Source organism: Oncorhynchus tshawytscha, linkage group LG14, assembly GCF_018296145.1.
Source record: "Oncorhynchus tshawytscha isolate Ot180627B linkage group LG14, Otsh_v2.0, whole genome shotgun sequence".
In the NCBI taxonomy this organism is placed as follows: domain Eukaryota; kingdom Metazoa; phylum Chordata; class Actinopteri; order Salmoniformes; family Salmonidae; genus Oncorhynchus; species Oncorhynchus tshawytscha.
The window spans coordinates 49,421,022-49,436,434 of NC_056442.1; the positions used below are offsets into that span (position 1 = coordinate 49,421,022).

The 15,413-nt window shown below is 44.4% G+C and overlaps 1 protein-coding gene across 1 annotated transcript in view; it reads right to left on the bottom strand.

The window, feature by feature from the left end:
- Positions 1-15,413, bottom strand: part of LOC112267480 (cytoplasmic dynein 2 heavy chain 1) — a 313,178-nt gene that overhangs the window by 17,911 nt on the left and 279,854 nt on the right. Inside the window, exons 84-85 of the mRNA XM_042297612.1 lie at positions 9,100-9,216; positions 3,738-3,947 (exon numbers count right to left, since the gene is read on the bottom strand). Of these exons, the coding sequence (XP_042153546.1) occupies positions 3,738-3,947; positions 9,100-9,216 (327 nt within the window). The remainder of the gene's footprint in view (positions 1-3,737; positions 3,948-9,099; positions 9,217-15,413) is intronic.

The following is a 15,413-nucleotide window of genomic DNA, read 5'->3' on the forward strand; positions in this document are numbered from 1 at the left end:
TGTCACCTTACCCCTATACATATCTACCTCCATCACTCCAGTATCCCTGTCACCTAACATACATATCTACCTCCATCACTCCAGTATCCCTGTCTCCTTACCCCTATACATATCTACCTCCATCACTCCAGTATCCCTGTCACCTTACCCCTATACATATCTACCTCCATCACTCCAGTATCCCTGTCACCTAACATACATATCTACCTCCATCACTCCAGTATCCCTGTCACCTAACATACATATCTACCTCCATCACTGCAGTATCCCTGTCACCTTACCCCTATACACATCTACCTCCATCACTCCAGTATCCCTGTCTCCTTACCTCTATACAAATCTACCTCCATCACTCCAGTATCCCTGTCACCTTACCCCTATACATATCTACCTCCATCACTCCAGTATCCCTGTCACCTTACCCCTATACATATCTACCTCCATCACTCCAGTATCCCTGTCACCTAACATACATATCTACCTCCATCACTGCAGTATCCCTGTCTCCTTACCCCTATACATATCTACCTCCATCACTCCAGTATCCCTGTCTCCTTACCCCTATACATATCTACCTCCATCCTTACCCCTATACATATCTACCTCCATCACTGCAGTATCCCTGTCCCCTTACCTCTATACATATCTACCTCCATCACCTTACACCTATACATATCTACCTCCATCACTCCAGTATCCCTGTCTCCTTACCTCTATACATATCTACCTCCATCACTCCAGTATCCATCTCACCTTACCCCTATACATATCTACCTCCATCACTCCAGTATCCCTGTCCCCTTACCTCTATACATATCTACCTCCATCACTCCAGTATCCCTGTCCCCTTACCCCTATACATATCTACCTCCATCACTCCAGTATCCCTGTCTCCTTACCTCTATACATATCTACCTCCATCACTCCAGTATCCATCTCACCTTACCCCTATACATATCTACCTCCATCACTCCAGTATCCCTGTCCCCTTACCTCTATACATATCTACCTCCATCACTCCAGTATCCCTGTCCCCTTACCCCTATACATATCTACCTCCATCACTCCAGTATCCCTGTCCCCTTACCCCTATACATATCTACCTCCATCACTCCAGTATCCCTGTCACCTTACCCCTATACATATCTACCTCCATCACTCCAGTATCCCTGTCACCTTACCTCTATACATATCTACCTCCATCACTCCAGTATCCATCTCACCTTACCCCTATACATATCTACCTCCATCACTCCAGTATCCCTGTCTCCTTACCTCTATACATATCTACCTCCATCACTCCAGTATCCATCTCACCTTATCCCTATACATATCTACCTCCATCACTCCAGTATCCCTGTCTCCTTACCTCTATACATGTCTACCTCCATCACTCCAATATCCATCTCACCTTACCCCTATACATATCTACCTCCATCCTTACCCCTATACATATCTACCTCCATCACTCCAGTATCCATCTCACCTTACCCCTATACATATCTACCTCCATCACTCCAGTATCCATCTCACCTTACCCCTATACATATCTACCTCCATCCTGTGTGTGTGTGTCTGTGTGTGTGTGTGTGTGTGTGTTTTTGGAACAATACGTCAAAGTGTATCCCTTCACTAATATTGTCTGTGGGATCAAAGTAGAGGTGGGGAAGTGGAAAATGACTCCCACTGGCTAACTCTGCTCCTCCAATCACAGAAGATAATTTTAAAATAATCAAGCGTCCAATCAGAGCCTGGAGTCAAACAGGGGGCCGTCTCATCATCAAACACATCAGCAGTCTCAGTCCCACAGAAGAGATAACAACACAGAGAGAGAGAGAGAGAGAGAGAGAGAGAGAGGAGAGTGAGAGAGAGAGAGAGAGAGAGAGAGAGAGAGGAGAGAGAGAGAGAGAGAGAGAGAGAGAGAGAGAAGGAGAGAGAGAGAGAGAGAGAGAGAGAGAGAGAGGGGAAGAGAGAGAGAGAGAGGAGAGAGAGAGAGAGAGAGAGAGAAGAGAGAGAGAGAGAGAGAGAAGAGAGAGAGAGAGAGAGAGAGAGAGAGAGAGAGAGAGAGAGAAGAGAGGAGAGTGAGAGGAGAGAGAAGAGAGAGAGATAAAAGAGAGAGAGAGAAGAGACGAGAGGAGAGAGAGGAAGAGAGGAGAGAGAAGAGAGAGAGAGGAGAGGGGAGAGTGAGAGGAGAGAGAAGAGAGAGAGAAGAGCGAGAGAGGAAGAGCGAAGAGAGCGAAAGAGAGAGAGGAAGAGAGAGAGAGGAAGAGAGAGAGAGGAAGAGAGAGAGAGAAGGGTCCATAATAAACCCTTTATAAAGCATTTACAAACAGTTAACTCACCATCTATTAATTATTACTCCCACATTTGTAAATCTTAGTAAGCTTGTTATTCACACAGGAAATATATATATATATACACACACACACACACACACACACTATATATACAAAAGTATGTGGACACCTGTTCAAATGAGTGGATTCAGCTATTTCAGCCACACCCGTTTCTGACAGATGTATAAGCAGCCATGCAATCTTCATAGACAAACATTGGAAGTAGAATGGCCTTACTGAAGAGCTCAATGACTTTCAACGTGGCACCGTCATAGGATGCCACCTTTCCAACAAGTCAGTTTGTCAAACTCCTGCCCTGCTAGAGCTGCCCTGGTCAACTGTGCGTGCTGTTATTGTGAAGTGGAAACATTTAGGAGCAACAACGGCACAGCCGCGAAGTGGTAGGCCACACCAGCTCACAGAACGGGACCGCTGAGTGCTGAAGCTCGTAGGGCATACAAACCATCTGTTCTTGGTTGCAACACTAACTACCGAGTTCCAAACGGCCTCTGGATGCAACATCAGCACAATAATCGTTCGTCGAGAGCTTCAAAAAATGTGTTTCCATGGCCGAGCAGCTGCACACAAGCATAAGATCACCATGCGCAACGGCTGGAGTGGTGTAAAGCTCTCCGTCATTGGATTTCCAGTGGAAATTCTCTGGAGTGATGAATCAAACTTCACCATCTGGCAGGCTGACGGACCAATCTCGGTTTGGTGGATGCCAGAACAATGCTACCTGCCCCAACGCATAGTGCCAACTGTAAAGTCTGGTGGAGGAGGAATAATGGTCTAGGGCAATGACAATGCCCCCGAGCACAAAGCAAGGTCCATACAGACATTGTTTGTCGAGATCGGTGTGGAAGAATTTGACTGGCCTGCACAGAGCCTTGACCTCAACCCCATCGAACAACTTTGGGATGAATTGGAACGCCAACTGCGAGCCAGGCCTAATCGCCCAACATCAGTGCCTGACCTCAATAATGCTCTTGTGGCTGAATGGAAGCAAGACCCCGCAGTAAGGTTCCAACATCTGGTACAAAGGCTGTTCGAGCAGCAAACGGGGACCAACTCCAGATGAATGATTTTGGAATGAGATGTCTGATGAGCAGGTTAGTCATCTTGTGTGGGTGTTGGTCACTCAAAACATTTATAAAGTATTTATGAAGCATACATATCGCTCACTTTAGATTAGGGTCTGCAAAAATACTTACTAATGATTAGTAAATGGTTTATACATTTGGGAGTAATGATTAATACACGGTGAACACACACTTTATAAACACCTTAAATATGGTTAATTACAGACCGTTCAAATATAGTGTTACTGAAAAGGGCTGTGATGGTCTGATGCCCAGCCCATGGGATGGTAACACACACACACACACACACACACACTACCTCCTGGTTGAGTAGAGCAGTGGCCAGTTTGTGGACATCAGCGGTGAGCAGCGAAGTCCCTCTGATCACCTTACTCAGCGCAGCCAGGGATTGGTGGATGCCCTGAACCAATCGGATAGCATTGAACTGTTCCAGAACAATGAAGGACAAGACAGGTGACCCCTGACCTTCCGTCGGTGGAGCAACTTTTTGATGGATGAGAGACGAGCCCTGAAAGACAGATAGATAGAGAGAGAGAGAGAGAAAGACAGAGAGACAGAGAGAGATAATGAGAGAGATAATGAGAGAGAGAGAAAGAGTGCGAGAAAGAGAGAGCGACAGATTAACAGAAAGAGAGAGAGAGAGAGAGAGGATAATTAAATGACTTGTGTAAAATGCATGCCACCCCAATAGCTTAATGCCAACAGACGATTAATAGGTGATTGACTAGAGATGATTAGCTTGCTGCTAGGAGGTAGTAGGATGAGTAATTAGCTGGTCATTAGCTGCTCGTCCTTCTTGAGCTAGTTATACACCACCCCTTACAGAGAGGATCCGCCCCTCGTAGACTGACCAATGGAATGGAGCATTCATATCTGCTACCGTCAGGGGGCTGGGATCTGGGTTTGACACACACAGGCTCGCACTACACAAAAACACACACGCACCAAAAAGAGTCGTCAAAGGGTTGTGAACAAAATAATATACAAACCAATGATCCCTCAACTGCCTCCCAAAATCACAGGGAGAAAAGAGTGAATTCATTTAGCAAAAAACACACTGCTCTGACACAATAACAGTCCTGTATTCACACGATCACTCTCTCCTAAGACAACAAAACAGAGACGCACTGTCCTCCTCTTCTTTTATTCTCTCTGTTGTTTGTGTTCTTCCTCAGCGTTGTATTCTCTCCCCCTGGTGCAGGCTGGGTAACACATGCTAATGAGGTTTTACAGGGACCCGATGTGGGAACAGCCATTAATTAAAACCAGTGGGGTGCTGCACTAGATTCTGGGATGTCAAAGCGACACCCATATAAAAACACTTTAACACAATACATCATTCTCCTACTGATATCAAACACGACAATGGTGTGTGTGTGTGTAGCCTATTCTTACTCTCAGAAAAGTCATAGACTGGTCCTGGGGAAGAAAGAACAATGACGTCTGCAACATACAACACTGCTCCACTATAGCAACATGAATCATTAAATAAACAAACGACCCACCTGAGAGACTCACAGTGGGAATGTTTACAAGAAGAGGAAATGCACACACACACACACACACACACACACACACACACACACTACACACACACACACACACTACACACACACACACACTACACACACACACACACACACACACACACACACACACTACACACACACACACACACACACACACACACACACTACACACACACACTACACACACACACACACACACACTACACACACACACACTACACACACACACACACACACTACACACACACACACACTACACACACACACACACACTACACACACACTACACACACACTACACACACACACACACACACACACACACACACACACACACACACACACACACACACACACACACACACACACACACTACACACACACACACACTACACACACACACACACACACACACTACACACACACACACACTACACACACACACACACACACTACACACACACACACACACACTACACACACACACACACACTACACACACACACACACACACACTACACACACACACACACTACACACACACTACACACACACTACACACACACTACACACACACTACACACACACACACACACTACACACACACTACACACACACACACACACACACTACACACACACTACACACACACTACACACACACACACACACACACACACACACACACACACACACACACACACACACACTACACACTACACACACACACACACACACTACACACACACACACTACACACACACACACACTACACACACACACACACACACACACACACACACACACACTACACACACACTACACACACACTACACACACACACTACACACACACACACACTACACACACACTACACACACACACACACACACACACACACACTACACACACACACACACACACACACACTACACACACACACACACACACTACACACACACACACACTACACACACACACACACACACACACACACACACACACACACACACACACACACACACACACACACACACACACACACACACACACACTACACACACACACACACTACACACACACACACACTACACACACACACACACACTACACACACACACACACTACACACACACACACACACACACACACACACACACACACTACACACACTACACACACACTACACACACACACACACTACACACACACACACACTACACACACACACACACACACACACACACACACACACACACACACACACACACTACACACACACACACACTACACACACACACTACACACACTACACACACTACACACACTACACACACACACACACACACTACACACACTACACACACTACACACACACACACACACACACACACACACTACACACACACACACACTACACACACACCCACACACACACTACACACACACTACACACACACACTACACACACACACACACACTACACACACACACACTACACACACACACTACACACACACACACACACACTACACACACACACACACACTACACACACACACACACACACACACACACACACACACTACACAAACACACACTACACACACACACACACACTACACACACACTACACCCACACACACACACACTACACACACACACACACAACACACACACACACACACTACACACACACTACACACACACACACACTACACACACACACACACTACACACACACACACACTACACACACACACACACTACACACACACACACTACACACACACTACACACTACACACACACACAACACACACACACACTACACACACACACACACACACACTACACACACACACACACACACACACACACACACACACACACACACACACACACACACACACACACACACACACACAGACACAGACACAGACACTACACACACACACACACACACTACACACACACACTACACACACACACACACACTACACACACACACACTACACACACACACACACACACACTACACACACACACACACACACACACACACACACACTACACACACACACACTACACACTACACACTACACACACACACTACACACTACACACTACACACCACACACACACTACACACACACACACACACACACTACACACTACACACACACACACAGACACACACACACACAGACTACACACACTACACACACACACTACACACTACACACACACACACACACAGACACACACTACACACACGCACACGCACACAGAGGCACAGACACAGACACACACACACGCACAGAGACACACACACACACACACACACACACACACACACACACACACACACAGACACAGACACACACACACACACACACACACACACACACACACACACACACACACACACACACACGATGAAGGAACTTAATCAGCTTTATAGAGACTTGAATTACATTTGAGTAAACAACACTAGGACACACACTGAATACATGATCTGTTTCCACAGAGAACTACTGTTAGAATGGACCCAAGAGACAAACACTTCTGTTTCCACAGAGAACCACTGTTAGAATGGACCCAAGAGACAAACACTTCTGTTTCCACAGAGAACCACTGTTAGAATGGACCCAAGAGACAAACACTTCTGTTTCCACAGAGAACCACTGTTAGAATGGACCCAAGAGACAAACACTTCTGTTTCCACAGAGAACCACTGTTAGAATGGACCCAAGTGACAAACACTTCTGTTTCCACAGAGAAAGTAATACATTATATCAGAATCAACAGTGGTGGTGGTAGATGACTGTTCAGATATTTGGGGATTTTGCACCTCAATGCTCTGGTGAATCCACACCCAGGATGAAGCATTAACTGAAACACATTGGGCAGAGGGGACACGACATAAACTCATTAATGGCTCTTGGGGTATTATTAACATAAAATAAGCTTGTTTACAAAGGGAAAACTAAGTACAGTCTCCTCTTCTCTTCTGTCTCCTGAAGACAGACCTTATTATAGCCAATCAAAAAACACTTCACCCACCTCAATGACCAATCAACAGACAACAACAGCAGCTGTGAGGTCATTTACATATATACACATATATCAGATCCCTATTACTGAGGCTAGGAGGACACAGGTACATCAACAATACACACACACATATTAATATATCCTGTTTTCAGGCCCACAGAACAAGACAGAAACTAATGGGAGAGAGAGGGGGAGGAGGGAGAGAGAGGGGGGATTGAGGAGGGAGGGGAGAGAGAGAGAGAGGGAGAGAGAGGGAGTGAGGGAGAGAGAGAGAGACAGAGAGAGGGGAATGAGGAGGGAGGTAGAGAGAGAGGGGGAATGAGGAGGGAGAGAGAGAGGGGAATGAGGAGGGAGGTAGAGAGAGAGGGGAATGAGGAGGGAGGTAGAGAGAGAGGGGAATGAGGAGGGAGGTAGAGAGAGAGAGAGAGGGAGAGAGAGACAGAGAGAGGGGAATGAGGAGGAGGGAGAGAGAGAGGGGAATGAGGAGGGAGGTAGAGAGAGAGGGGAATGAGGAGGAGAGAGAGAGAGAATGAGCGAGAGAGAATGAGGGAGAGAGAGAGGGAATGAGGGAGAGAGAGAGAGGAATGAGGGGGAGGTAGAGAGAGAATGAGGGAGAGAGAGAGAGAGAGAGAGAGAGAGAGAGAGAGAGAGGGAATGAGGGGGAGATCGAGAGAATGAGCGAGAGAGAGAGAATGAGGGAGAGAGAGAGGGGAATGAGGGAGAGAGAGAGGGGAATGAGGAGGGAGGTAGAGAGAGAGAGGGAGTGAAGAGGGAGGTAGAGAGAGAGAGGGAGTGAGGGAGAGAGAGACACAGAGAGAGGGGAATGAGGAGGGAGGTAGAGAGAGAGGGGGAATGAGGAGGAGGAGGGAGAGAAGGGCTAAATTATTTAACACAAAAGGGGACATTTCATTGATTTGAAAGGTGGTGGTTTCTAAGCAACTGCATACACTAGCAAAACCGAGGAGTGAGCAGCCACCGGCCAACACACACGAGCAAGCACACACACACACAAAGACACAGCAGCTGTTCAGGTAGATAGAGGAGAGAGCAGAGAGGGAGAAAGAAAGAGAGAGTTACCTGGTTGAGTTTCTTCCATAGGTTGAGGACAGGAGAGAGGCCATTGGACCAGATCTCCCTGTCAAACTTTGATCCTGCTGCTACCGAGCGGCTCAGAATCCTCAGCTGGGAGATCACCTGGAGTGAGAGACAGACAGACAGACAGACAGACAGACAGACAGACAGACAGACAGACAGACAGACAGACAGACAGACAGACAGACAGACAGACAGACAGACAGACAGACAGACAGACAGACAGACAGACAGACAGACAGACAGACAGACAGACAGACAGACAGACAGACAGACAGACAGACAGACAGACAGACAGACAGACAGACAGACAGACAGACAGACAGACAGACAGACAGACAGACAGACAGGAGTGACAGAAGAGACAGACAGACAGACAGAGACAGACAGGACAGACAGACAGACAGACAGACAGACAGAGAGAGAGAGACAGACAGACAGACAGGGGAACAGACAGACAGACAGAGACAGACAGACAGACAGAGGAGACAGGAGGACAGAGACAGACAGAAGACAGGACAGACAGACAGACAGACAGACAGACAGACAGACAGACAGACAGACAAATTATTTAACACAGAAAAGGGGACAGACAGACATTGATTTGAGAAGACAGTGGTGGACAGACAGACAGACAGACAGACAGACAGACAGCAGAAACCGAGGAGTGAGCAGCCACCAGACAGACAGACAACAGACAGACAAGCACAGACAGACACAAAGACACAGCAGCTGTTCAGGTAGATAGAGGAGAGAGCAGACAGACAGACAGACAGACAGACAGAGTTACCTGACAGACAGAGTTTCTTCCATAGGTTGAGACAGACAGGAGAGAGACAGACAGACATTGGACCAGAGACAGACAGACAGACTGTCAAACTTTGATCCAGACTGCAGACAGACAGACAGACAGACAGACAGACAGACAGACAGACAGACAGACAGACAGACAGACAGACAGACAGAGATCAGACAGACAGACAGACAGACAGACAGACAGACAGACAGACAGACAGACAGACAGACAGACAGACAGACAGACAGACAGACAGACAGACAGACAGACAGACAAAGGGTGGAGGAGTTAATGCGTGTGGACAATGACCTTGACAGCTCAGCATAGTACATCAATCAGTCCATCCAGCCATCCAATCATCGGACAGATAAAAAAAAAACAGACCAGCAGAGAAGTTTATACTCTGATAGTAGAGATTTGGTTTCTGTTCTGAAGTGTGTGTGTGTGTGTGTGTGTGTGTGTGTGTGTGGTGCTCTGTGGAGATTAGAGGAATAGACGGTCTGATAAATGGGTTTAATTTGGTCTGGGTGAACTCTCCACCTACTTTCTCAGCCCCACTCAGGAGAGAGTCAGAGGATACACTCCTAGAAAAAAAGATGCTATCTACAACCTTAAAGGGTCTGACTGTCTCCATAGGAGAACCCTTTAAAGAACTATTTTTGGTTGCAGGTAGAACCCTTTTGGGTTCCATGAAGAACTAGTTTTAAAGAGGGTTCTACCTGGAACCAAAATGGGTTCTACCTGGAACCAAAAAGGGTTATCCTATGGGGGGAGAGAACAAATTCACATCAGGACTAGGCTAATTCTATTTAAATTAATCCAGATTTTAAAAATGGCTTTCTGAGGTGTTGCTTAACTTCAGATTAATTAGTTCTAGACTAGGGAGTCCCAGACTAAAGTAAGGACTAACCAGTTCATCTTTGTTCAGCCTAATTAAAAACCTGGGACACTGATACATAAGCATTTTGTGTTAGGTTCCAGATGTCAAAAAGCTCAAGCTAATCAGTACTTGTAGGAAAGGGCCTTTCCCGAAGAGAGTCACATAAAAGCCTTGGCTAAAGCAAACAAATGTCAGCTGCATTTTATTTGTACAGTGCCTTCGGAAAGTATTCAGACCCCTTGACTTTTTCCACATTTTGTTACGTTACAGCCTTATTCAAAAATTGATTAAATAGTTTTCCCCCCTCATCAGTCTATACACAATACCCCATAATGACAAAGTATAAACAGGTTATTAGAAATTATTATATTTACATAAGTGTTCAGACCCTTTACTCAGTACTTTGTTGAAGCAGCTTTGACAGGGATTACAGCCTCGAGTCTTCTTGGGTATGACGCTACAGGCTTGGCACACCTGTATTTGGGGAGTTTCTCCCATTCTTCTCTGCAGATCCTCTCAAGCTCTGTCAGGTTGGATGGGGAGCGTTGCTGCACAGCTATTTTAAGGTCTCCAGAGATGTTAGATCGGGATAAAGTCCGGGCTCCTCAAGCACATTCAGAGACTTGTCCAGAAGCCACTCCTGCGCTGTGTCTTGGCTGTGTGCTCGTTGTCCTGTTGGAAGGAGAATCTTCGCCCCAGTCTGAGCGCTCTGGAACAGGTTTTCATCAAGGATCTCTCTGTACTTTGCTCCGTTCATCTTTCCCTCGATCCTGATCCAGTCCCTGCAGCTGAAAAAGATCCTCACAGCATGATGCTGCCACTACCATGCTTCAGCATGGGGATGGTGCCAGGTTTCCTCCAGACGTGATGCTTGGCATTCAGGCCAAAGAGTTTAATCCTGGTTTCATCAGACCAGAGAATCTTGTTTCTCATGGTCAGAGTATTTAGGTGCCTTTTAGCAAACTCCAAGCGGGCTGGCATGTGCCTTTTACTGAGGAGTGGCTTCCGTCTGGCCACTCTAACATAAAGTCCTGATTGGTGGAGTGCTGCAGAGATGGATGTCCTTCTAGAAGGTTCTCCCATCTCCACAGAGGAGCTTTAGAGCTCTGTCAGAGTGACCTCCCTGACCAAGGCCCTTCTCCAGCGATTGCTCAGTTTGGCCAGGCAACCAGCTCTAGGAAGTCTTGGTGTTTCCAAACTTCTTCCATTTAAGAATGATGGAGGCCACTGTGTTGTTGGGGACCTTCAATGCTGCAGAAATGTTTTGGTACTCTTCCCCAGATCTGTGCCTCGACACAATCCTGTCTCGGAGCTCTACGGACAACTCCTCCAACCGCTTGGTTTTTGCTCTGACATTCACTATCAACTGTGGGACCTTATATAGACAGGTTTTTCCTTTTCCAAATCATGTCCAATCAAATGAATTTACCACAGGTGGCCTCCAATCAAGTTGTAGAAACATCTCAAGGATGATTCATGGAAACAGGATGCACCTGAGCTCAATTTCGAGTGTCAAAGCAAAGGTGCTGAATAATTGTATTTTTAATACATTTCTAAACATTCCTAAGAACTTGTTTTCACTTTGTCATTAAGGGGTATTGTGTGTAGATTGTCATTAAGGGGTATTGTGTGTAGATTGTCATTAAGGGGTATTGTGTGTAGATTGTCATTAAGGGGTATTGTGTGTAGATTGTCATTAAGGGGTATTGTGTGTAGATTGTCATTAAGGGGTATTGTGTGTAGATTGTCATTAAGGGGTATTGTGTGTAGATTGTCATTAAGGGGTATTGTGTGTAGATTGTCATTAAGGGGTATTGTGTGTAGATTGTCATTAAGGGGTATTGTGTGTAGATTGTCATTAAGGGGTATTGTGTGTAGATTGTCATTAAGGGGTATTGTGTGTAGATTGTCATTAAGGGGTATTGTGTGTAGATTGTCATTGAGGGGTATTGTGTGTAGATTGTCATTGAGGGGTATTGTGTGTAGATTGTCATTGAGGGGTATTGTGTGTAGATTGTCATTGAGGGGTATTGTGTGTAGATTGTCATTGAGGGGTATTGTGTGTAGATTGTCATTGAGGGGTATTGTGTGTAGATTGTCATTGAGGGGTATTGTGTGTAGATTGTCATTGAGGGGTATTGTGTGTAGATTGTCATTAAGGGGTATTGTGTGTAGATTGTCATTAAGGGGTATTGTGTGTAGATTGTCATTAAGGGGTATTGTGTGTAGATTGTCATTGAGGGGTATTGTGTGTAGATTGTCATTGAGGGGTATTGTGTGTAGATTGTCATTAAGGGGTATTGTGTGTAGATTGTCATTAAGGGGTATTGTGTGTAGATTGTCATTAAGGGGTATTGTGTGTAGATTGTCATTAAGGGGTATTGTGTGTAGATTGTCATTAAGGGGGGTATGTCATTAAGGGGTATTGTGTGTAGATTGTCATTAAGGGGTATTGTGTGTAGATTGTCATTAAGGGGTATTGTGTGTAGATTGTCATTAAGGGGTATTGTGTGTAGATTGTCATTAAGGGGTATTTGTGTAGATTGTCATTAAGGGGTATTGTGTGTAGATTGTCATTAAGGGGTATTGTGTGTAGATTGTCATTAAGGGGTATTGTGTGTAGATTGTCATTAAGGGGTATTGTGTGTAGATTGTCATTAAGGGGTATTGTGTGTAGATTGTCATTAAGGGGTATTGTGTGTAGATTGTCATTAAGGGGTATTGTGTGTAGATTGTCATTAAGGGGTATTGTGTGTAGATTGTCATTAAGGGGTATTGTGTGTAGATTGTCATTAAGGGGTATTGTGTGTAGATTGTCATTAAGGGGTATTGTGTAGATTGTCATTAAGGGTATTGTGTGTAGATTGTCATTAAGGGGTATTGTGTGTAGATTGTCATTAAGGGGTATGTGTGTAGATTGTCATTAAGGGGTATTGTGTGTAGATTGTCATTAAGGGGTATTGTGTGTAGATTGTCATTAAGGGGTATTGTGTGTAGATTGTCATTAAGGGGTATTGTGTGTAGATTGTCATTAAGGGGTATTGTGTGTAGATTGTCATTAAGGGGTATTGTGTGTAGATTGCTGTGTTTTTTTATGTTATTGAATCCATTTTAGAATACGGCTGTAATGTAACAAAACATGGAAAAAGTCAAAGGCCCTGTAGATAAAGAAACGATCATGGCAATTGATTTAATCAAAAATGATTCTGTGGGTTTCTCCTGCCTGGAATTGCTGGTGCTCTTTGGTCATTATTATCAGGTTCAGTTTAAGCCTCCACTTAGCTCTAGATTAGCTCTAATCGTCCTTCTGGAAATCAGACTTTTTAAATCTAGACGAGGGCAAGTCTGAAACCATTTTAAACCATGTCTGAGAAATGCAATTTCAGTTAGTCCAGTTTAAAAGTGCAATTTAGTCTAATATTACGCTTAATCTGATTCCGCAAAACCGCCCCGTAATTTGAATAAATAATAGTTGATCTGGGGGATGTAGCCTAGGCCTACTGATTGTATGAATGTGGGATATGTCATCGCACAACTGTCCCAGAGTCTGTTTGGAATGGGCTATTTCTTTCTTGACAAGCGCACCAATAGAATAGGTCAACTTATCTACTATGGGGGATAGTATATTGACGTAGGCTAGTGGTAATGTTCTTTACTCACGTTTCAGGTTTATAATGTCACATTTAAGTATAGCGAAATGCCTTTCTCAGTAACTCAAAACACAACAATAAAAAAAGGAAATATGGACATCTTCAACAAGCATTAGAATTTGGTAAGACTTGCATGTTGTGTTAATATGAATGACCATGATGTAAATGTGATGTGTGTGTTTCTGAGCACTAATCAGGTTGTGTTAATATGAATGACCATAATGTAAATGTGATTTGTGTGTTTCTGAGCACTAATCAGGTTGTGTTAATATGAATGACCATAATGTAAATGTGATGTGTGTGTTTCTGAGCACTAATCAGGTTGTGTTAATATGAATGACCATAATGTAAATGTGATGTGTGTGTTTCTGAGCACTAATCAGGTTGTGTTAATATGAATGACCATAATGTAAATGTGATGTGTGTGTTTCTGAGCACTAATCAGGTTGTGTTAATATGAATGACCATAATGTAAATGTGATGTGTGTGTTTCTGAGCACTAATCAGGTTGTGTTAATATGAATGACCATAATGTAAATGTGATTTGTGTGTTTCTGAGCACTAATCAGGTTGTGTTAATATGAATGACCATAATGTAAATGTGATGTGTGTGTTTCTGAGCACTAATCAGGTTGTGTTAATATGAATGACCATAATGTAAATGTGATGTGTGTGTTTCTGAGCACTAATCAGGTTGTGTTAATATGAATGACCATAATGTAAATGTGATGTGTGTGTTTCTGAGCACTAATCAGGTTTTGTTAATATGAATGACCATAATGTAAATGTGATTTGTGTGTTTCTGAGCACTAATCAGGTTGTGTTAATATGAATGACCATAATGTAAATGTGATTTGTGTGTTTCTGAGCACTAATCAGGTTGTGTTAATATGAATGACCATAATGTAAATGTGATTTGTGTGTTTCTGAGCACTAATCAGGTTGTGTTAATATGAATGACCATAATGTAAAT